Raw genomic sequence first — 25,321 nt, forward strand, 5'->3', positions numbered from 1 at the left:
ACTGAGATTGTCCATAGATGCTTAAACCTTGGCTAAGGACAGAAGTATCTAGACTGAACAGAAAAAATCTGTGGTTGCTATGTGAATTCCAGCACAATTCAGACACAATGTGAAGACATTGTAATTTATACAATAGCCACTGTCATTTTCATTTAGAAGGAATAACTGCAATACAAGGAGTGATGGTGCTGTAGCTGCCACTGCCCATCCTAGCCCGGTGATTAGAGTAGACACGTAGAGGCTGGGGCGTATGAACACCCCCTTTCTGAGAAGACTCATATTGCTGTCTCTTATGTCGGAAGTAAATGCCTTAAGCACTGGTCTACAGACTCTTTGGGGGTAAGAAAAGAAGGGGGTTCTTCATTCTTCTGAAGCAGAGCCACAGAAAAGCCACGAGCGTGAAAGTCATTAGGGCCAAACAGCGTGTAGATCGGAAGATTAACTCTATAAACGAGCGGTTTGGCTACTTGGCAAAGAGAGGTGAGAGATGAGATTTTGTTTTAATTATTTTGATTTTTCTATCCCGTGACTCTGGATTAGAGCTAAACAGTCTAGGTCATTCTCTGCTCCCAGAAGGTCCCTCCTGTTCGTCATCCTGTGTGACCCATAACTTTGTTACTCTTAGTTGGAGAGTCACTCTTTTGCAGCAGGAGAGTTGGAGGGTTCCCTTGCCCAGGCTGCTCTGTCAGCAGAGCACCTGTTGCAGGACTGGTGCGTTTAGGTCTTCTCAAAAGGTCTCAAACCTTCTGAGAAAGGTCTCAACTCTAGAGAAAGTCTCAAGCCAAGGTCTCCATTCCTGAATATGTCCTCGAGTCACTAGCCTACTGAAAGACAGACACCTTCACATACTTGTAAAGAGAGTGAGCCCTGCTTATGGAGGGGGGCGTGTTGTCAAGGAGGTGAAGTCCAGATAATCTGGTCTTCAAGTGAACTGAACCAGCTGGTTGTGGTTACGCCTAGCCTAACCTTCAAGTACTTAGCTAAACTGGCTGGTGTTGGAACAGTCTGCCAAAGCCATGTGCTGAGTCTGGTTCTTCTCTCGTGCCACCCTAACTCAGAGTAACTGCAGGTACAAAGAAATGGAAGGAGAAGAGTTATCATGGAGTTATCATGCCAGCCTTAGTTAACTGCATGCGTCAGCACACAACTCAGAACTGAACGCATGGAAATGAAATGAAACGTTTGCAACTGCTTCTGTAATAAAACCCACCAGAATTTGCCCCATCTGTTATACTAACATCGCATAGTACGGCATTGTGCCATGTGCGTGGACCGTGTAGTATTGCGTTCAATCTCTTGCTCTCCGAAGGCTATCTGATCACGGATACATGACAGAAGGACAGTGCTTATTCCTCAAGGAGAAAACCTACTTGAAGATGAGAAAGATACTCCACACATCTATACCTGGATACATACATTTATCATGATGACGCTATTAAATCAAGAATTGCAAGATGTTCATTTTAATATTGAAATTTTTATGTTCTGTTTTGCCTAACAAATGTTTAGGCAGATGCAGGGAATGTTCCTCTGAAGAGCCTAAAACAACAAAGGAGGCTGCAGAGAAAGAAAAAAGTATAGGTAACTCCTACACACACGAGTGTGTGTCATGTCTATAAAATCAGACTTGAGGATGACGCACTCTCTACTTTGTAGGCGTTTCTAATAATGTGTCGTTCATGTGCTCTAATTATTTAAGAAATTGTACATCATTTTAAGGAGAAACTCTGCATTCTGATTTCATCTTGTGCGAAGAAAACAAAGCATACATGAAAGTATTTGGTCAAGTTTTGAAAAAGAGCACTTAGTGCTGGTTAGTTTTATTATAGTAATGTAACTGAAATGTTGTTGATATGTTTTCATTTTGCATTAATGCCTTTCTTTCTGTTCTTCTCATGTTCTTCCTCCTCATTAATGCCATGCATTTAACCCATTGTGATGTGTGCCCCTTGGTGGCTGTTTTGTGTTTTGTTTTCTTTTTTTTCTGTTTAACTACCTATTCATTTATTTTGGAATGCTCATTTGGTGATGTATGAACCCAGACCCCATTGATCCATTAGAAGTTGATTTTTATCCTTTGCTTGATGATTTCCCTACCTCAGTCCCAGATATCTCCACCCCCATGCTCCCACCAGTAGGTGTCCAGGCTGTTGCACTTACCCATGATGCAGTGAGGGTCATCTGGGCAGACAACTCTGTCCCGAAGAACCAAAAGACTACTGAGGTTCGCTTTTACACTGTCCGATGGAGAACCAGCTATTCTACAAGTGCTAAATACAAGGTGAAATTTTAACATGTTATGAGTTGATGAGCTATTTGATGTGTTCCTCTTTTATTTGCAAAGACTCTAAACCGACTTTTAGGAACTTCCCTCAGCCAAAATTCCTGTTTCAGTCAGGAGGAGACTAGCCTGCCTATCTACTACCTGGTACAGCCCTGTGTATTTGTTTGTTTGGTTTGATGAAAATGCCATATTTTAATTCCACATGCCAGTTGTTGAAAGTTTTGAGCTTTAATCTTTACCAATTAGATTTAAATTAGATAGTCACAGGTGTGATAGCACAGCAGTGTAGCATGTATAGGAAGGCATAGCAATTTCAATACTACTACACCATATGGAAATTTGACCCATATTAAATAATCCCCTACAGCAAAAATTAAGGTTAGTTTATCAGAAAACTTCTGAATCTGAAAGTCTGTGACAGCAGCAGGGGTATACTACTTTCTATATGTGCATTTTTTTCAATTCCTAATGTTAATAAAAGCAGTGTTAAACCAGGTTTGGTACAGCAAAGAGCTATGGTGAGACAGGGAGTGGAAAGGAACAAGCATGGAGTTTAGACTTTTTTTGTTCACTTGTTTTTGAAAAATAAGCTATCTTTCTGCACGCTATTGTCAGCTTTTATATTGCGTCTCATATAATATCCTCCTGGCCCACAGTGAGCATGTCCTTCCTGCCATGCCCTGTCATAAGAGTTGTCTTCTCTTGCCTGCTGGATTATATTGATCCATACTCAGTTGTTTGCTATGGATATATTTTTATACTGCAAGTGGATTCCCCATTTTTGACTGATTTCTATTCTAACATCAAGCTCATACAACTGCTTTTTATTAGGGCTGTAGAACAGGCCGTGCTCTCTACAGCGCTGTGGCTCCTTAGATTCAAGCCTGCTTTACATGTCTAAATATAAGCTGGCCTTTCTAAAACCCAGAAGATGGCTATTTGCCTCTTCCAGGTTCAAAATACTTTTACATACCTGCCTTGCAAACTCTAATTCCTAGTTCTCAGCTAATTTTTGGAAGATGCGAGGATGAAAAGGTGGTGTTGCCTTCAATCCCTTTTCCCAATGCAATTTTCCAGCTTGTCACCCATGCACGTCTCCTGCCAGCACGGGGGCTCGCTGGCACTCAGCGCGGTGCTTGCATTGGCCGTATGCCGCCGTAACTATTGATTTCCGTTGCATTACTCCTGATTTGCATTTATGTTAACTGAAAGGAGACTCAGGTCAGCTGTCTTTTTGCTGCAGGTGCTGACCTACCGTATAGATTTTAAATAATTGTTCGTCCTTCCAAGGAAAAAGTGTTCTTGCCTCAGTCTTACACCTGTTACCATACTTCTCGTAGCCTCAGATCCTGAAGTGATGAACAGCAATATTAGACTTCTTAATAACCATAATTTTGTGTACTCGTGCAGCATGTACCTGGGATTTGTTAACAGTTGTAATAAATTCTCCTGTAATTGAGGATTACAGAACAACGCAGTGTGATGTTTGGAATACCAGAGCTTGATCTGACTCTTATTCAGAGACGGATCTCCAGAGGGCTTTGGATCAGGCTTCTATAGCCCTTGTATATACGTTTGTGTTGAATCTCCAATTCTTTTCAGATTTTTCCCATTAAAGTTTACCATGACTTCAAAAATGTATATCAAATCTAATATAATGAAGGTTTTAGCCTTTCCCATTGAAGTAAAAAAAAATTATAAATTTAACTTTGCCCTGTAAACTTTACTTTGTAAAAACTGGCCCAAACAGGCATAGCGCGGCTTTATTAAAGGTACTTGTTACAGTATATATCCCCTTCATCGCCACGTGATATTAACTTCAAGGATGTTTGAGACTATTGAAATGCTAATATTTAGTATAGAGCAAAGAATTCAAAGAAAAACACTCAGCTGGAGATAAATAACTTTCTTTTTACAAAAGAGGAACTAGTGTCTTTATGTTCCGCTAAAGACTATTTTGTCCAGGAGTAGACTCAACCTCCACTGTTTTTTTCTGTGAATTTTTCCTGATCATGTGTAATACCTGAGCACTTTCATAGTGATGATTATCAAATTTAGTTACCCTTAATCGTGCTGAACAGTATTTTATGCCACAGATCATTTCATTTCTTCCAAAATCTACTCTAAGGAGAAAATTGTTATTCATTATTTTGAAATCTGGCTTTTAGTTGAAGAATAATTCCTGTAAATGCTAACAGGTAGATTTTTCCGTCATTGTCCTGGCTGAGTAGTTTATGAATACTTAGGTTATAAGTACTGTCTTTGCTTCAGTAAGACTTTTTATGAAGAAAGGCACTGTGTTGGAGTCGTAGCACAAATAAGTTGCAAAACTGCTCATTTCCAAGGACTAGGAGCTTTAGCTGAGTGTGAAGATGATAAAATCTAGTAGTGCATTAAGCCTTCCTGTTAAGTAGTATGCAAAATATCTGTCAGAACACTCGTGATAAAGCAGCATACCATGCAGACATACGTTGTATATTCATTAAAGTGTCTCAAAAGCAAATTTCTCGCACTTCTCTATGACAATTATTACTTTATTCTGTAGTGCCTTAGAAGGTGGATGTACCATTTTTAATAAGGGTTCATTAGTTTATTTTGACTCATTTGATTTGATGATTACTATCAGAACGGCAGTGCTGATGAATACCAGCAAGGTGCCTGGTTCCAAACTTCTTTCAAAGTGGGAACATCGACTCGGTCTTCTGATGGAAAGTCATTTATATGTTGTATGAGAATATCCAATATGCTCTTCCCTTCTATAGTGTGAGTCCTTATTCAGTAAACTTTAGGTCAGTAAGTCCAGCAATATTTAAAACTGTGGAGCACCTTTAACTGACTGTACTGTAAGTCGGTGACACTGGGGGATTGGACACGAGGCTCTGAAGCTTGGAAAGCGCGGCATTGCTTTCATTCAGTTGTCAACAGTTTGTCCCATAATTTTCTTCTCGCTTGTCTCCTTTGATACTAGTGCAGTTTTTCTCAAACTGTTCCTTACTATGGGCTGAGGTGAAAAGCTAAATCAGCTAAATACAAATGAACAGCTTAATATTCATATCAAACTCGAGATGTTTCACTGTTCATAACAAATTGTGGTGAGGCAAATCAATAATATGTTTCAAGTATAATATACAAAAAATTATATTTAACCGAGCAAAAGTGTTTTCTGAATGCAAAAATACATCTTTATCCATGTGTCCTGGGACATATTTTAATCTTTCATAAATATGTGTTAACCCCAGGAGCTGGAAAGCCTTGGTCAAGACTGTTAATAGAGGCTCCGCTGAGCCTCTGCTAAGAATCAGTAGATGTTAAAAACATTTTGTATTTGAGAAAGAACCCATCAAAGAGGCTGAAAATGAATGTTTAAGTTATGGAATTTTTTCTTTTTTTTTCCTCAAGTGGGCACAGATGAAGGCCATGGTGTTAGCTTTCAATTTGCATTTGAAAAAAAAAAACCGCGTCGCAAATTACTTTGTCTGGGGAAAGAGAAAGAGAAAGCATCACAGTAATTTATTTAACTGCCTAAATTATAGGCACCAAGTTTAGTATCATATTTATGGTACTAAAAATAGTTCCATTAAGGTACGCGGTGGCGATAGACCTGTTCTGCTTGAAAAAGGCATTCTTTGGGACTGCATTTTGCTTAATTACAAGCAAAAAGAGTGACTCTAAAGATGTTTTTCCCTGCTTCTCTTTGCAGTCGGCGGATACGACAGCTTTGAGTCACACCGTGATAGGCCTTAAGCCAAACACCATGTACGAGTTCTCCGTCATGGTGACCAAAGGTCGGCGGTCGAGCACGTGGAGCATGACCGCACACGCCACAACCTATGAAGCAGGTGCGTGGAGACTTGCTGATTTTATTGTTGTTATTATTAATTGCATACATTAGTGTGTAAATCAGTAAAAAGGAACTGTCAGGTTTTGAAACTCAGGGAATACTTTGCCCCATAAATACCGTATACGACTTTTGATGTTAAAGATTTAAAACAGTTTGCAGTTTTCAAAGAAACCGAAGATCAGGTGAGAACAAGAAGAAGAAAGTCAAGTGAGCAGTCTTTTCAGCCTGTACATTATTTAATGCAAAGACACAATTATCTACTCTGTAGAACATGTTAACTTGTATAAAAGCCCTTCTGACTGATCGGGTAAGGCATCTTTCCTGTGCTTAGTGCCTTCATACATCTATATTTAATTTCCAGCAAACAGCCGTTATTAATATTAACAATATACTTACAATAAATAAATACGCTTTAAAGATTTTATATAGCTGCTATTCTCAAGTGTTCCTGTGGTATTTTTCAAGTTGAAAGCTATTACCTGAAAGCTGCTTCGCATTCTGAAGAAGCCTAAATGCAATTTTGATAACAGACACCAGATGCACATTACATGTAACACTGATTCAGTGGGATAAAAATATTTGAAAAGGGCTGGAGACGATGAGACGATGCTTTCCAAAACTTTATTTTTTCTTTCTCTCTTATACACCTACAAAATAACGGCAGTAGGGAAATAACATGCCTGGGCTTTACTTTTAGTTACTCTGTAGGCATGAATGGTACCCCGAGCACAGAATTCCCTGGGCTGTCTTTGAGAAAGGCTAGTGTTCTCCATTAAATTTACTGTACATTTAGGATACGCTATTGAGGCCCTTTTGTGAAAGCGCAGAGTAGATTGAAGTAACTCCGCTGAACTGCCAGACCTCAGCAGCAGAGAGCAGCAGCCCTTAACAGGGAGAAGATCAGGAAGTCTTTGCTTGCTCTGTCTAATTCTAGCTGTGCTCCACAACCCTGGCTGCCTGCCTTTTTATTCCTTTCGGTAGCCGCATCCCATGCTTCCAGCCTCTCCTCTTACAATTGAGGCTGTATACTGCAAAACCAGTAGATTTTCCACAATCTTTGTGATTTCCTATGTATCATGATATATTCCCTTGTAGCTACCAAATAAAGTCTGCTGGTAAATATATATTCTTTTTTTCATGAGAACCACAGTACACGCCAGTTAATTAACTCAGGGAGTATATGTGTCCTTAGCTTTTTTCATGCAATTGCAATGCAATTATCTGAGCTTGATGGAGCAGCTCTGTTAATTAAGGGCATCCTGCATTGCTGATCTTTATTGCCTATTTTGTACCCATTCTGCATGCTGAATTTCCAGTAACGTTATTTAAAAATGTTCATATCAACATCAATGTAGAACTCACTAGAGGTTGCTACCATGGGCCAGGGAGAATTGTTACGGCCATAATTCAAAAGCAGCTCTCAGAGCTAAGTCCCTTTCTCTGATCTGCCTGCACAAGTCTTACTGATATGAGAGGTGTTAATGAGTGCTAAGGGAAACAGCTAAAGCTTGGATTTTTCTCATGGTATCTTATGTTCACAATCTGCTGCAAGCAGAGCTCAACTTCAGCCATTCAACAGGACTCATGAGGCAATCAGCAGAATGGAAAGCCTATGTTACAGGAGGAGACTTAACCAACTTTAGTAGTTTAGCCTCACAAAAGTCAAAAAACTAGTAAGGGAAAGGATTAGCGTGTGAAAACATGTCAAGAGATCAAGTATCAGAGAAAGAAAAGCAGTGTGTAAGGTAAAGATGCTGTTTGTGTATGAATAGATGGATGCACTTAGGTAGAAATACAATCATATACGTGATACTGGAGAATACTGGAGAATAGACTTAGTAAAGAGAAGGAAAATTTTACTTTTAAAATCAAGCTTGATTAGTTTATGAAAGGGAAATCACTGGCAGTTCCCTGAAATAGCAAGCAGTCCAAGATGTTTCTTCCAGCTGGGGTGGAAGCTGAGGAGCCTTTAAAGGCAGCACAACCCTCTGGAGGCCTCTGGCGTAACACAAACTTCCCTAGCGCTGGGGATCATGTCCTGCTGTGCATTACCCAGGCTCAAGAGGCTTCTCGAAGGGCTACGGATTTTGTTTTGGGGCCTGCCTGCTTCCGGCTACTAAAGATCCATTCAGCTAAGAAACTCAAGATGACAGGGCTGAAGCTAGACATTGAGAGTCCCAGTGGTGCTGGCTCTGGACGTACAAGACCAAACATGCTGTCCCAGCACATACTGTCAACAATCTACCATGGCCAAAAAGCCATGAAGAGCTGCCCCAAAGAGCATCAGCTGGTGAGCCATCACGTCCTTAGTAATATACCATTGGTAGGAAGAACATTCGTTTTCCCTGTATGTATGTCTTGGTTGCTTGGGGATTCCCCTTCTGAAAAGTTCAAGTCTCCACCTCTGGAGGGTGTGTGTTTGCTTTAGATTGGGCTGGTTTAGCTCAGCATAACCCAACTGATTTTAAAAGCAATACTTCATAGAATGGCTTTGGAGCAGTTCTTCAGAGGTTCAGAAAAGTTATCGGGTAGGACACGGATGACGTGATGCTCGTACGCTGTGTTCTCCGTGCTGTTATGTTATGTATACACTCTAAGTTATCAGCGGCCTGTGTCAAACCAAATAAATGAACAGTGAGCCCAGCGCCAATATAATACTCCTCACTTACATTTTTTTTAAATAATTGCCAGTTTTTCTTTTCTCCTTCACAATCTTAGGAAATTGTCTTAAAATATCTGAGACACTGTGTAAGACCTCGTGGCCAGCATATCATATAGCAGGGTGCAAAGTAGACACTCAGTCTAAGTCACACATTGACTCAGAAATCCAGCCTTCTGTCTTTATAGAGTGAATAATACAAAAGCTAAGAAGTTGTTATCAAGTCTAAAATGTCCAAAGTTGAGCATGTATTTAATAAACGTACACAATTGCATGTGGTTTTGTACGGGTAGGTACCTAAAGATGTTCTTAATAGAGAGTCCACAATATTATTACTGTTTTTAAATGTATTGGGCTCTTAAAGTGTATTAGATATACTTGGAGACCTCAGGGATAGTTTAGATATAAGGACCAACATTAGCTATAGGAGGAGAAGTGCTATTCACCAAATCCTTATGTATCTACACTTAGTATGATTTTGTAGAAATCATGCATTACATATTTGAAACGCCTCTAAGGATCCCTGCATTTGAAAGGATCTAAGAAAGCGGTAAATGCGTACTGCATAGTCCATTTTTGTTACAGTATATAAGGAATTCAAGGGAAAGTGAATAACTTCTTTTTCCAATTATTTTCATTCTTTTCAGCTCCAACCTCTGCACCCAAGGATTTGACAGTCATTACACGGGAGGGGAAGCCCCGAGCTGTCATTGTCAGCTGGCAGCCACCGTTAGAAGCCAATGGAAAAATTACTGGTAAACATTTACATTATTCTCTATCCACCTTTTTATTTTACTGTTCTCATCATTCATTCCTTATTTTCCTGGAAACATCTCTGTTTGTTTTCAGAATGCTATTTGATCTGACATTATTTTATTTTTTCTAACTTTTATCAGCCGATTTGATCTAGGAGTTAGGTGAGTTAGAGATACTGCAAGATTTAAAACTCAGTGGATATAAAGTTTTTATTTTTAAATACTAGGAATACTAATATAAGTTAAAAATGCAGCATTTTAAGCAAAGGTTTTGTGGTATGTGCTGCTCAATGGTAATTAGAAATGACTAATAAGTAGTTTGTTTGGCAATAATGCACTGTGTAATATACATAATGATAGGTTGCTTGGTACTGCACATAATGGTAGGATTTATTGGTAGATACTTAGCTATACAATAACAATTTAAAGCAATGATGATCAGAAAAGAAACTAATACTGACTGACAAGAACTGAACTTAATGGATGCTTCACAATGACAGATTTTATTTTCCAAAATATTGCATATAACCTTAGCATCTAATTAAGACATCCATTACAAGCCCATAATGTTAATTTAGTATGAAAAATATAGTCGAGTTCTATCTGAGATTTTGCATTTAAATGATCACTTTAGGCTTTAATAGGCATCTCCAAAGCATATAATTATTAGGAGAAATATTGTTCAACTTCAAAAATGTGCACATTATGGCCTCATTACTGCAAACAATTGGCTTAGACCTAAGTTCTACAACATATTTTTTTCATGTGGGAGAAAGCGTATATACGTCACTATTACTATTAATAATCCCAGCTACACGCTGCCAACGCATTGAGAAATATAAACGTAAGAGCAGAAGTGCCTCAAAACAATGTCCTGTGCGAGCAATTAGAAGTAAAAAACACTAGATCAGATTTTTGGCTGTTTTCTGATTTCCAAGATGTAAATGACTCGGTGGTGGCACCTTTACAGAGCTTTTCCATAGAAACAGCAGTCAGCCCGAGAGCCAGCTGGGTCCCCAGATGTCAGTGCACAAACTTCGTGGTTTTAGTACTTGCTTGAAGAACAACTCTCATAAGAATTTTTTACTGCATATGAGGTCAAATGTTTCTTAGACATATCAAGCAAGGAAAATAACCCCCTGTGGAGAGTAGAAATGTCTCAAACAAATCTTCATGCCTGCAAATGCTTGAGCAAGTGTGTTTGTTTTAATATATGACAATGACTGTCATATCTTTATTTATATTAATTCAGATGTTGTATATCACGGTCAGAGAAACTGCTTACCAACCCCAAACTACAGTTCTCTAGATAAAGCCCTATAATGCAAAACATGCAAAAAGAAAAAGAAAAATCTTACCATTCTCATCCTAACACTACTTTTCCGTGATTAGCGTTAACTATTCATGTGGAATGAGAGTTTTGGAAAGTATGTTTGTTTCCAAAAAAGAATAGGGGAAAAGTGATAATAAGGCTTACAATTTCGTAGTGACTTAGGTCTAGGCCCAGAAGTACAGTGCAGAATGCCTGCTTGGGCTCGTCAGCGCCTGTGCTAGGGCCCGCAGCACCAGCTGCTCAACGTTGTCTTTGCATGCTACAACTATTTAGGATTGCCACTCCTGAGTAAGTGTCTCAGCCAAGTGGGACAATTTGGGTAGCCAAAGTCCTTACGCGGTCAATGGGGAGAGATCCGTGCTCGCACGTACCTGCTGCATCACTCTGGGAGGAAATATCTATCTCAACCCAATTTGTTCTCTTTAACACGCGTTGCTGTTCCTCTTTCATTTAATAGTGCTATTGTCGAGTAGGTGCCCAAGGGGACAGAAACCCTTCGTTCAGTTTCCTCTTGTTCTTGAAGGGATTCAAACCTAGTTATAGAATAAAAGGGAAATTACGGTGTTGAATAGCCTCTGGCTGGCAGAGGATGGAATTGAATCCACATGTTTTCCTGCCGGCCCCAAGTCTCCCTTTTCATTGAAGAAAAACAATAGCAAGTCTGACGGTTCCTGCGAAACTCAGCATTGTTCCTACGCGTGACGTGTTTTCAAAGCATACCTACCGGGCTGGACTTGGAGCTGATTACATGGCCTTGAGACACCCTTCAGCTCCATCTTTTGGTAGCAGCAGAGCTTAGGCAAGAGCTGGAAATCTGCTTGTGTAGGCTGGGGGGTTTTGCCAGGCAACCTTTTGGAACAGCAAGAATAGATATCTTCAAAGTCAGGCAGCTGCAGGTGCTGTGGGTCCCCAGGTGAGGTTTGGTTGCCGCAGAGGCATTTGAGACGTCGCCTACAGACGTTTCGCTTGAGAACAGGATTTTCCTTCTCTCCAAAACGTAATTTGCCAGGTGGATTACTCCTATAAACTACTCTTGTTTCCTAATCCTTGCACTTAACGTAGCCTTCAACTTTAGCTTTAAAATGAAACCGTTGGCCTGAAAACTCAAATCTACCCACGCACGCAGGCCTGGCCCACAAAGGTAGGAAGGCGTTGGAACTGGTTGTGAGCTACCGTTGAGGGTTTTAAGGTCTAGGTTCTGTTGCCTGTTTTATTTGCTAGGGAAGGACTTAGCTACTGCAGTACTTGGGGTTACGAAAACTCTGAGTTTTGGGTTCTTCGTTCTTTTCCCCCAAATATTTTCCCATCAAGTTGCCAAGAAATGTTGCGTGGCTTCTCATGAGCACCCAGTAAATGATGCGCATCATCAATGCCATTTGGTTTTATTTCAGCACTGAAACACTAAAGGCTTGTATCGTAGGGTTTATGATGGCTATCAGGCTGAATTGTGCACCTGAATTTGACAAATGTACATGTGATGGAGCATTTTAAGATGTGCTATGTGTTTTTATATTTGCTAAATCTGTTTTTTCCAGGGAATGCTCTAATCGTTGTTTTGCTCTAAAAATATGCAAATACATAATTATTGTCCAAACAGGCATTTAAACGATTTTGATCACAAGACCTGCCATTACTGCTTTTTTAAAAAGAAAGCACTAATTGTTCAGAAATCTGAATTTTATCTGCATTTCATAAAGCAAACAGATTACATGTGATTTAAGTACTAACTGAGAGACTGTGTTTATTCAGCGTACATCCTCTTCTATACTTTGGACAAGAACACCCCCATTGATGACTGGATTATGGAGTCCATCAGCGGTGACCGACTTACCCACCAAATCATGGACCTCAACCTAGACACCATTTACTACTTCCGAATCCAGGCTCGCAACGCCAAAGGAGTGGGGCCTCTCTCTGATCCGATTTTCTTCCGGACGCTGAAAGGTTTGAAACTTTGTCATCTGGTTATTAATGATACGTAGGATTTTCTTATGCCTCAGTAGGAGCTTTGCAATTAATTCCATGTCAGCTAGAAGACATCCTACTACTTGAAACTATTACTGAGAGATAAAAGCAAAATGCTATATACAGTAGTTGACAAAAGTAAACCACATAATGAGGCAGCAGCTATATTTTTAAATTCAATCAACTAGGGGAAAGCATTCTGACACTACCTAACTTTTGCCATCAATAATAAAGCTAATTGGATCTGACGGGATTTCTCTAGGGAGATACCTTTTCATTTTGGATCTGCTGGTGACTGCGGGAACTGGTAATGACTCACTCTCGGAGCAGCAGAGTCGGCATGCAAAATGCTGCTTAAAAACCTCAGCAAACTGCCTGAGATGCAGCCTGACTTTGCATGCGGGACATCGCGCCAGGTATTTTTTTGGTACCTGCTGTTAGCAGCTGGCAAACCAAAGCCTGGTATCTCCCCCTTAGTGACCAGTGAGAAGGAGCAGGCAAAATAGGGGCACCCATTTGGCTGGCTAGTGCTTTGGTAGATGTTGTAACAGGGCCGTTGCGTTTATAAGAGCGAGGGACCGCACATGTAGCAGGCTCCATTTCAAATTAACATGGAGAGATATTCCTCTGATATCTTCCCTGCTGCCTGTCTGCATGAAGGCCTAACATGATCTACCCATAAATTATTAGTTAGTAAGATGTAAGCAGTATTACCGTGAGTGGGAAGCAGGATGTTTGCAGCAGCTCTACTCCTTATATTTTAACTGTCATTCACGTATTCGCACAAAAGATAAAATTACTTTAAGAAAGACATATAATTAATGAAAAAATCAAATGACATAAACAGTGAACCTGTTCTAGGAAAGTAGTGTGGCATGCAGGAAAACATTTTATTGCTCTGTCTTTTCTAGAGAAATTCCAGAGATTTGTATATAAAAATAACATCCTGGCAGAGAGTAATTGAAACTGGAGATAGGCCCAGACCTGAAAAGTCGCAACTGGAGGGAAATTCCGATTCAGATCTGTACGTGAGAGGTTCGGAATTAATGTTCTGATTCAAGCCTCTTTTTTAATCAATTATATGTGACATTATTTAAGGCAAGCAAAACGACTGAGTAATGATGACACTTGATTCCCAGATCATTTCTTTTGGGGGGGGGGGGGTTCACATGTTTATTTCTTTAGCAAGAGCAAATGTTTGCATGAATAACCGTTTGGGCTGTTCCTGGTGCCTTTGAAGGAAGGAGGAGAAACTCCCTTTTCAGTCAGTCCCTCGCACCTACCCTTAAGGAAGGGTTTCCATGATGGAGCAAGTGCTCGCCACGGCGCTGGCAGAGAGCTTGCCCTTTTTGCTTCGCGGATGTCTATAAAACACACTATCGACCGTGGAGGCTGGGAGTGAAAGCCTCGCACAACGGTTTCCATGAATTAGCAAGAGTCGGAAAAAAGCAAAACTATATCAATTTGTTCTGAGCTTATCACAGCCTATCCAGGTTCGCGGGACTTGCTTGTCCAAGTCGTGTTTCACTTCGAATGAATTATTGGTAAGATCCTGATTATTCATTCTCTGCTACCATGAAATGTGAAGAGAGAGCACTCGGCAAGTGCTTCATCTCTATCAGTTGGATGGTGCCAACTTAATTTCATGCTCACAGTTTGTGCCAAGAGAGGGAAGGCTGTTAGACTGAGTTTAAAATGAGTCAAAGCATCAAGATATAACCACCACAGACTAATGAGATATCAAAAGATATAGAGAGCCAGAGAGCTAACTAAACCAGATTAATGGAGTAGATATCACCTACTTTGTAATGTTTACACAGAGTACCATAAAACTCATTTGGGAAATGAATTCTAGATCAGACAACATCAACAGATACCAAAAAGATAAATCTATAATTTGTTACATCTTGTAATAGCCTACAAGGACTATGTCTAATACCCTGCCATGAATATTTAATGATATCCACCCTAAATATGTCATGTTCAATAATATTCAACGGTTTTTTGACAAATCTGTCTCTACATTTGAGGTGAAGAGACTTTCTGAAGCCTTGAGTGCATTCTGAATTATGCAGAAATGTTGGTTTCCTGCACTTAATGATTATTAACAGAAGATGTGTATGTGCCATATGGAAATGAATGCTCTGATAGCAAATATATGTCCTGATCAGAGGAAGTTTTAAACCACAGGGAACTAAATGAGCATCAAAGATCCACTAAGTCACCACTGTCTGCTTTTATATATTATAGCACATAAAGCTCCTGCTAGGAAGCCAAGCCATTACTTGTGTTAGAATTGCAATGTACGTATTTGTAGTGACTTGCCTTTGCTAATGAAAATGTAGTGATCTGTGAGAAAATAGATATGTTTAATAGTAAATAACAGTACCGCAGGAGCAATGAGTTTATGTTCTTCCAGCTCAGTTGCACGGATAATAATATACAGTCAAACGGGCAAATCCTTAGCTTATGTAAGTTGTCGTTGCGCTGTGGACTCCGGTGAATATATGACAATTTGCATCAGTTGAGGATCTGCTTTTTTAAGCTCAGGCTGGCTGTGGCTAAATCTATCACTTAAAGCATGAAGACTCTGGTACCCATTCTTATGAGCTTGGAACAAAAGCTGGGTGAAACGTGATTAACTAGCCCATGTTTTTGGCCCAAGTTATATAATAACAAAACTTAAGGTCCTTCCTGGGATTTTTCTTAGTCTTTACCAAAAAAATCTGGATGAATTCAGTAAATATCATATATATATATATATATATATATATATATATATATACACGCACACATATACATATATAACTACATATAAATATATATACACACACAGACACACACACACACACACACACAGAACATGCCCAAATAACATCTGTATATTTTGCAGCCTTCCATAGCATATTGCCATGGGTTTCCACTGAAATTAAAGCCCAGATCATAATGTCCCATTACGTTTTCAGTGTATAAATGGATCAAATTAAGAAATACATTAAGTTGCAGAAGTGAATACATACAATCTGGAATGTATTTGCAACTACCCGGTGAAACATGACAACTAAAGAGTGACTGGACTGGTGGCAGGCAGGATTGAGGTTTCCCTCAGTCTTTCAAACAATTTATCAGTGATTTTTTTTCATCTTCAGGAGAAAAGCAAATCTCAGAATTGCACTTACTGAATTTACCTATGCTTTCTTCTGCCGAACCATAGCTATTCTGAATTTCAGACGACGTTTACAAACAGACCTTAGTTTTGTGCTGAACTCCATTAAATAAAGAAAATTAAAGAAGAGTATTCAGCTTGTCAGAATCACACAAAGCATTACATCAATACAGATAAAATGAAAAAAAAAAAATTGCCTATTGCATATCCTGGAAACCTATGTGCATATTACGCAGCTGTGGACATAATTTCAGGCATGACTAAAATGCTAGATCGGATGTGTTTCTAAAGGGGTGAGTGGAAAGGGAGAGAGGAAGAGAGAGAGAAAGAGGTTGTGGCCTTAGCTTTATAGCGCTCTCGGATATTGCGACCACGCTAAGATCCACAAGGAAAACTTCATCCCGGGACTTTCTACAGGACATCAGGATTAGATGTACCATTTCCGTCCCATCTCTAAAAGAGCCCTGAAATTGCAGACGATGGCGATTGCTCCCCACCCTTGGCAAGGATGATGTGGGGCAGCATTTTTAGCGCTGCAGTGCCCTCTAATGCTGTGTTGGAGCTGCGTTAGATAGCACATCCTTGCTCTTAAACGGCATAAAACGTGAACCTGTACGACCTGCCTGCTGCAAACGTTACCTACCGCTACGGCGGTACGTCGTGGCGCTGGAGGTGCCACAGGTGCCGTCTCCCTAAGAGCTCGGGGGAGGCAGCAAAGGCGGAGTGTCGTCAGGGCAGCTTGCAAGCCTCACCTTGGGTGAAAATAACTGCTGTTGCAGTCAAGGGGTTAATGCTTTTATAAATACATTTGTCCCGGGGGAAAAGACATAATCCCCGGGATGGCTCGGTGGGGAAGGGCGTGCTCCCTTAGGTGTTTCTCGAAAGTTTGAGGGAATGGGGGCACATGTGCTCCGTATCCCCCGTTATTCTTTACAGCCCTCTGAAACAGTTGACGGGGGGAAAAAAAAGTGTATAGGGATCATTTAAGGTGCTTTTCTTCCTCTGCCACTGGCACGGGAGTCATAAATGTGCCTGTCAGGGTGATGCGGTTGGATGTAAACGACTGCTAACTCAGTACCTTAATTTTTTCCTAGCATGATCTCATGATCTACCAGGGGGCTAAGTAGTAATTTTAGCAGAAATGGGGGCAGCATGCTCTGCATCTGTAAGCAGCGGTGATTGAACTTCTAGAACTCGCTCACTTTTTCCCCAGTTTCCTGTGCTTAAGTTTCTTGTATATTTTATTAAGCAGAGGATTGGTTAATGCTCTGTAATGGTAGCGATTTATGAATCTAAGGAAAATTTAATTCCCTCGCTCATGTCATAAATAGTCAGAAGTTGTAGCTGTGCAGGAGAGCTTTTAATGTATCTATTGAATTTTGAAGTCTTGTCTGGTACACTTCAAATCACACTATCTTTTATGGTTATTATGCAAAAACATGTAAATAGTTTTAAACTCCTTTTGTGCAAAGCTGAAACAAGGATGATATAAGTCAGAATTAGCTTTCAACTCGTAGGTGATGTGACTGTAATTATTCAAAGAAACAGTATCTCTCTTCTCTGTCTCTCTCTCGCTCCGTCTCTCTCTCTCTCTTTCCCTTCTGTGCTTAATTACACTTCCCAGATCGTACTGGGGTTTGAAAGAACAAGAGAGTGAGAAGACTATTCCTGTAAAGTTTTCACGTTTTTAAGAGCTCTGCTGCAAAACACAGTACAGCTTGTATTTGTCCTCTCGGTTCTGCCGGGTGGCTTTGAAAAAGGGAATGGTAAAATAACGGCCTTTCATCCTGAGCCGTCCGGCGGGAGCGCAGGAAGGCGGCCTCTCGATACGACAGCCGGCTGACAAAATTGGTGATGTGATATGTGGGCTGGCCTGCCAGCAGCTGTCAGCCTCTAATGATATTGTCTTTTTCTTGCAGTCGAGCACCCTGACAAAATGGCTAATGACCAAGGTACGGTGTCCCCGAGCTGTCCCGTTTGCTGTCGGCGTCGGTGGTGGGCGCTGGGACCGGCGTCGCTTGTCGCGCTGCGTCCTGCTCTTCACCTGGGCCGCGCACCTGATGAGGCAGCCGCTGGCAGGCTAATTAATCTTGTTAATGAAGTTCTGCTCGGCTGCGGCTGCTGCTTTGATGGGGGAGATGTAAATTTTCTGGAGAGGAAATTGTTTTGTCTCTTTTCTGAAGGACCAATTAAAATGTCAAGCTTCTTTGTATGAAATAAATTTTTAGTCTCTCTGCTGCACTTCTGCATAATTCACGTTAGGTATAATTAAGCTCAGCATAATTTTCAAGCTACTCTTGCACCCTTTCGTGGGTTAGAGATTAAAGTTCAAAAGCCTCACAGTGAGAAACTGTAAATCAACTTTTCTCTCAAATCAGCAGCTCATGTTTAGTCATAGCAAAGTTTAGTCAACTTTTCAAGGCATTATCATCACGTTTTCCAAAGAGGGAGGCATGTCTGATTAGTCACGTTTTCTCTGCTCTTAACTTACTGCCTTTTGAATATCTGTGAAGTTTGTTGCTAGAATACGTTTTCTTTTTTCACTCTAGACCTACTATTCTTAAGTCTTCTTCCAATTACAGCTAGAGCATTTTACCTTTATGAGATAGTTGCCCGAGGAGGTGGTCACTGTGACGTCTGAAAAGCTCAGAGGTAACGTTGGGAGGTTTATCGGGATTTGAACTCTCGCTTTGCGCTAGCTTCAAAGGAGAAGGGCTGTGTAAACCTCAAAGCCCTGGCTTCACTTCTGCAGGCACTGGCTTACCTCAATTTAGTGACTTGAGTTTCCTCGCAATAGATAAATTCCTAGTGAAGACAAGAAAGCATTATTTAGAAGATCAAAGTAAACTCTAGGCTCTTTCACAGGTTTTATTTCAGCCTGGAATACCCACGAAAGCTACTCAGACCGTATTTCTGCACTGGGATTTTGCTTTGTATTAGGTACCACGTATTGTCTGCTAACAAGACAGCACATCTTTTCCCCACCAGAGAGACACGTTCTTAGCCAGTTTTGGAAATGCACCCTATGATTTCAGCGTATAATTTGCTCCAATTTGGAACAGAGGAAAGAAGTAGAATTATGCAAATTATAAAATAAAAAATTGATTTTGCTCAGTATGAGCACCCAGAAATTGAAAATGGCAGGTTTGTAGAGTTAAAAAGTAACTTTTTCAAGGAGTTAAAGTGCTAGGTTACGAAGAAGCGTGAAACTGTATTGCCAATACAGTTTTCATCAATTGGCACTTTTACAATTTTTTCAAGCGGGTTGAGAAAACTTAGGAAAACACAAAGTACGATCGCCTGGTAAGCAGGACTGAAGAAGTGTTTTAGTTTTTCCAAAAAACAGGGAAAAAACGGGAGCCTGGGCGAAAGCAGACTTTGTGGGGAGCAGTTTAGCTCTTCCGTGAGCGTGTTGCTGTAGTAGCGGGACCGTGGCGCGCCGCGGTCCGGTGGCGGTGGGGTCCGGTGCCCCGAGCCTCCACCGCGCCGCGGGGGCCCTGCACCTCTCCGGGACCACGCCGGGCTGCGAGACGCTTTCTGCAGCGACCGTAGCACAACCGCCCTGGTACGTGTGCTCCGTTATCTAAGTCTGCTGCTGATGGATTGATATTGCTCTGTATTTGTTCTAGATCTTCTGCTTGCCCCTTTCCATGTGACGCTCAGAGGATTCGGGATTTTTTTGGGGATGCTCTGCATGCTACTTTTGCAATGCTAGGTGGGAGGAAAAAAAATAGGAAATGGGGAAAAGTGTTTTTGCGTTCCATAGATTGGTTTACTTACCTCTCGTAGAGGGGGAAAAAAATCAGATCCTCTGCAGATAGGCCTGCCGGTGCCTCCTTGTTCTGTGTTTTAATTAATGGGTAGAAGTAAATAAGCCTGACAGGTTAAGTGCAACCACTCTGTATGTGGTATGTGAATGCACTTTTCTTAAACAACCACTGGAGGAAAGACTTTGAGGGCGTTCTCGTTTTTTTGTGTCCATGAAAGCTTGCCCACCTTCCCGTGGTGTCCGAGCAGCCGGGGCAGCGTGCAAGCTGAGTGCCGGGCCACGGGGCAGCGCCGGCAAGGATTGGCTCCTGCTGCCATTTGGGGGAAGCGCTTGCTCTGCCCACACCAGCTGCCCTGAGTCTCAGCACATGCTATGCTTAAAATATATATGGTTTCTCATTCATTAGCAAAATAATAAATTACATAGTGTCACAGGGGGGGATTTTAAAGTAATGTTAAGATCCGCATTTGCGCGTTTTAAAAATTATTTTGAGCCGAAACGTAGCATTGAGTGTCTAGGATAGTTGCTAAACGTCCGCTGGATAACTCGTGGTCACTCATGGTAGCAAACTAAACTACGTATTATCATGTTGCCTATAGATACTGTTCCTGTCGATAAAAATAGATATAGATACACAGAAAAGCTGCTATCGCTTTCTATAATCGGGAAAGCAGTAGGACTGTTGGCTAGCAAAATTAATAGGACAGTGACAGCTGTAGCACGAGCTGGGAATAGGGTGTGATGGTGGGCTAATGGTGGCTTCACCGGGGGTTAGAGCTCCTCCAGCGGAGACCTGTGCCGTGCTTAGTGTCAGCTTCAGCATCAAAATTTTAAAGCACCTAAATCGACATCAGCCCAGCGCTGGAATGAGGGACCGTGTTTGCTGACTTCCACCTCCAGTTATGTGTCATCGTCCCTAGGGAGAAGCCACGCGCGTGGCGCTGCTGGCCACATCCTCCACGTGGAGGATTGGCCTCGTGGCAGGTTCCCAGTTGGCCAAAGTGGCTGGAGCGCCGGGGCGCAGAGCGTTCCTTCTGTGCTCCTGAGGTCAGAACACCTGTGCCATGTAATTTGGATTATTTTAGACACAAAAAATGAAAGCTCTCCAGACTACTGGCGTTTAAAGAAACAAACGAAAACCCAGCAAACCCGAACACGGAGTTTCTCATGGGATGCGGAGCCCTTCCCCTGTAGTGGGGGCTGGAAGTTAGTGTCTGCATGTGCGAAAGGTGTTGCCTTACTGTGATTGCTCGGATAAATGAGTGAGTGACCTCAGGCGGGTTATGGGAGCAAAGACTGGAAACAGAGGTCACCTGACTGACCGCTGAGGAGCCCTCCGAGGCTTTGACCTCAGCCCCGCACGTCATGGCACTGGCAGCATTTAAGCTGCTGTGTGTCTGGGCGCGAGACAGGGAGATCTTCCAGTGCTACCAGTCTCCGTGAGAGCGTTGTTGTTACGTAAAAGTAATTAAAGGTTGGAAAACTGTCACCAGAATAATCCGTTGTTCTTGTACAGCCTGAACAATGTTTGCAACCCATTTAACTGTATAAACTTGAATTAGAACTGGGAAAGATTTCAGCCTTATCTCCTATCTGCTTACAGTCTGATACGTAGGCTAACCTATGTACTCAGTGTGGTGGATGTGTATGGGAATTGCAGTCATAGTCTGTGACTTCCCAATTTCTCCAGGTGCGGTTGGCTTTGTTGGCTTGAGCCACAGTGCATATAAAAACTAAATGTGGTTCACTTCGTCTTTAGCAAGCAGGGTATGCAGAGTATGTTTTAAGCAGTATAAATCACTTCACATAATACCTAAACCTATACATAAGTACTGTATCTTTTCTGGGTAGTCATAATATGCTATATTGGAGTCTTTGTTAATGTGGTATATAAGCAGGAGAAATTCCCAGCCCTTTGGGGTGTCTTTTGTAGATATCTAATTCAGTTTCCACTTCTATGTTACCTTGATGACCAATTCTAATACGTCGAAGTCTGAAGTCTTCACTTTTCTTTGATCTTTAGGTAACTCTATTAAAGATGAGTCAATGGGACCAGGTGTCACCATAGCTGTACTGCAAGCAGAAGCATTAACATAAACAGAATCAAAGTTTCTAAAAGCTCATTTGCCTCAGAAATCATCAAAGCTAATTCTTCAATCACCTAGGGCCTGATCCAATGCCTACTGAAGTCAGTGGGAGCCTTTTCAATTACTCAGTGCATTGGACAAGGCCCTTAGGGCCATCTCTATCACAAAGGTAATTCTTATTGAGTGACACAAATTAACTCTTTCAGGTCATCTGTCTCGAACTCTAGCTCAGGGCCTCTGAGCCATGTAAGCAAAAATCCATTTACGTGGCAGCAAAGCACGTAAGGGTGTAGGACATGGGAGGGGGTTTGGGGAGAGACACTGAGGCTTCAGGGTACGAGGCAGTGTAATCTCAGAGGGCCCTAGATGGATGCGGAGATAAAAAGGACAGTGCAACCATGGTAGTCCTGAGGTGCAAAAAGGAGATGAGAAGAAGAGAGTAGAGGTTGGGGGCAGCTTCGGAGGGTTTCTGGGTGCAGAAACCCTCCGAAATGTGCTCGCCGTTCCTGCAGCTCCCTGGGACAGTAAGACTACCAAGAAGGGACTGCCTCTAAAAAAGGAAAGGAGGCCATAGAGATTCCCACCTGGATTGCTTAATCTTGCGCTGGAGGTCCAGGCAGAGCAGAGCTGGTGGCTCTTGGGTGCCAGCTTTTCTAGGCAGCTGCCTGCCCAGCACAGTGCCTTGCACGCTCTGCCTGCCTCGTCTGCCAACGAAGGCAGAATCGCTCCCTTTAGCAGATTATCTAGTGTTTTGTCATTGACCTTTCAGTCTTGGAAAGGTTGTTGTGAGGTCAGCCTGTTTCTCAGATCCCAGATCTGCTTCTAAGAACTGTAAACTCGTGCACGTGGCTTTTTCCCCCCCCCCGTATTTGCACCTTCCACTCCCTCCTGTTACAGCTCTTGCATTAATGCCTGGCTTCTGAAAGAGTCTGTACGCAGCTGGAGCAGCCCATCTTTGTTTGCTACTTCTTCCCCGTGATTTTCAATAGAGGCTAAGGACACATGGGAAACTGGGGACCGATGGAGGGTGAGATACTTCTGTGGCCAAGCCCGCTCTTCAGTGACACCTATGTCACTGCAGAAGGAGCAGATACTTGGGGAGCCGCTGGTGAGAGTGGCGATGGCAAAGTCATTCTGCTGGCTCCTCTCAGCTCCTTGGTGTCTGCAAAGACAGGAGAGCTCATCAGGAGTTCAGCCAAGAGCGTAAGGCAGACACTTGTCAGTAAAGGAGGAGAAAAAGAAAGCCTGTTGATGAAAAGTAAATAATGCTCATGAAGTACAAATACTCTGTGATATAAAGGAGGAGAAGAGGCGCATTGGCGTCTTTCAGAGAGTCTAACCACACGTTTCCCAGAAGTGGGTTTGAGGCCTTTGAATATGTCAGCTTCTTTTCAGATTTTTATTTTGCATGTATGCAACTGATAGAACAAAGCATATTTGAAGGTAGTAAAAATGGTCGTATAAAAGTAAGAATAAAATTACAGTTCCCGAGGCTCAAGAGAGCGTTTGTCACAAACATCTTCTATATCTCCTGTGTACGTAGGAGAAGGCCAGCTGTGTTCATGTGAGCTGTTGCTGAGGCTTCCTGAAGTCTAAAAAGTTCCATTTATGATTTTGATCTGGAATAAATGGAGGCAAACTGGGCAAAGAAGAGATTCGTTTGTTTTGTTTTATCTCACCTCAGTTTTCATGTGATAAATGAATATTAAATTCTTTAGTCCTTATTTTGTCAATATAGGACTTGTCAGCAGTCATGTTTTGCCAGCAGAGTTAGGTTTGTGCAAGAGCCAGACAGCTGATTTCTGTATTTGGTCTACAAATATTTTGTAGCATCCATTGTAAATCACAGAATCATAGAATCACAGAACAGTTGAGGTTGGCAGGGACCTCTGGAGATCATCTAGTCCAAACCCCCTGCTCCAGCAGGGTCCTCTAGAGCACATTGCCCCGGATCGTGTCCAGGCGGGTTTTGAATATCTCCAGCGAAGGAGACTCCACTACCTCTCTGAGCAACCTGTTCCCGTGCTCAGTCACCCTCACAGTAAAGAAGTTTTAAGCTATTGATGGTAAATTAATAGCTTAAATAGCTTAATTTCAAGCTATCGATGGTAAATTTTGATAAAAGGCAACATACACGATTTTGAGCAAATATTTCTCCTACTTTTAGGAAATTTCAATACATTCTGATTGTTCAGTTGTTTTCTGAAAATGTGTCTCCTGTGAGGTGGGCCATATATAGACTAAGCTAGATAAATTCATGTATCGCTAGAGAAGCTGCGAGGTCAAGGCCGGATCGGCGAGGTACAAGGGCAGGTGCTGTGTGCCTGCATCACGGCTCAGGCAGGGATCGAGGCCAGAAACTGAATTTAAATGTGGCCCTGGCAATTAATGCTTATGAGACCGACTAAGGTGAGGCACCACCTGCGCTTTGGCAGTGCGACTCTACGAAAAGTCGTGCTCGGATAAGCCCTGGGGACGTGATGTGAAGAGTGCCTCCTTATGTGAGCATTGTGTCAGAAGCCCACGTGGAAGAAACCGGCGGCTTTTGTTCCCAAATCCTGGGAAAATGGTGGCCCGTGTTATTTTTGCAGGTGGCAGGGATGCCAGGCACATCACTGGGAGTGCCAGGGACTTTGCCTCTTCTGAGTAGGGAATTAATGCTGTGTACTTGACAGCACACCTGCTATTTTATACCTCACTGCTTTTAATCTCATGAATAAACAGTGCACTAATTGTTTCAGCTTTCAGAGAAACGGGGTTTGCAGCACAGTCTAGTCATGCCTGGAATTTGGCTGTCTGTAATTAAACCTTTGCTGTGTTTGGATTATAGCAGGCATGTAGCTGTCAGAGACATAAACCTGCTTGTGCTCAGTGGTGTTTAGCCGAAAACTCTGAACCGCATTGTTCGGCATGCCGCTTCCTCATAGTTTGCGTGCAAACAGCCGCCTGGTATCAGCCCCGGAGCAGTCACAGCATCTCGCACTGTGATAGCAGGAGGCATCGGGTTTGCTGCTTTGCCTCCTGTTCAAGCTTTTGATGGCTCCAGGCTTTTGCTTCTGAAGCTATTTTGCAAGGTCTGAGCACAGCAGCAGTAAAAGGATGAGCAATTCAGATCTTTTTCAAAGAGCCGCTTCACAAACAAACAATGCAGGGGACTGTAACACTCTTTTTATTAAGAGAGGAAAGAAATATTCAATTTATCAGAGTAACCTCCTTTCTACAACAAAAAGGACCAGACAGCTTTTTTGGGGGTTCTGTTATCTGGTTAATTTTATCCAGCAAATATAGGAACTCATTCTTAAGGTCCAAAATATGGAAAATTTCTGTAAGGAGAGATCTCAGAAGGCATTGCTGAAAAATCTAAGAATAGTTATTCTTGCATGTTGGTTGTGTTTCCTGCCACACTGAGACATCTTTGAGAAAATTACCTTAGGGTGTCCTTTGAAAAACAAAGACTAGAAA

The 25,321-nt window shown here is 41.8% G+C and overlaps 1 protein-coding gene across 1 annotated transcript in view; it reads left to right on the plus strand.

Annotated features, from left to right (window-relative positions):
* LOC138064734 (netrin receptor DCC) overlaps positions 1 to 25,321 on the plus strand; it is a 608,179-nt gene that overhangs the window by 531,234 nt on the left and 51,624 nt on the right. Inside the window, exons 17-21 of the mRNA XM_068928548.1 lie at positions 2,043 to 2,281; positions 5,985 to 6,123; positions 9,432 to 9,539; positions 12,622 to 12,816; positions 17,923 to 17,955. Coding sequence (XP_068784649.1) covers positions 2,043 to 2,281; positions 5,985 to 6,123; positions 9,432 to 9,539; positions 12,622 to 12,816; positions 17,923 to 17,955 — 714 coding nt within the window. The remainder of the gene's footprint in view (positions 1 to 2,042; positions 2,282 to 5,984; positions 6,124 to 9,431; positions 9,540 to 12,621; positions 12,817 to 17,922; positions 17,956 to 25,321) is intronic.

The sequence above is a fragment of the Struthio camelus genome, chromosome Z (assembly GCF_040807025.1).
Source record: "Struthio camelus isolate bStrCam1 chromosome Z, bStrCam1.hap1, whole genome shotgun sequence".
NCBI classification, from domain to species: domain Eukaryota; kingdom Metazoa; phylum Chordata; class Aves; order Struthioniformes; family Struthionidae; genus Struthio; species Struthio camelus.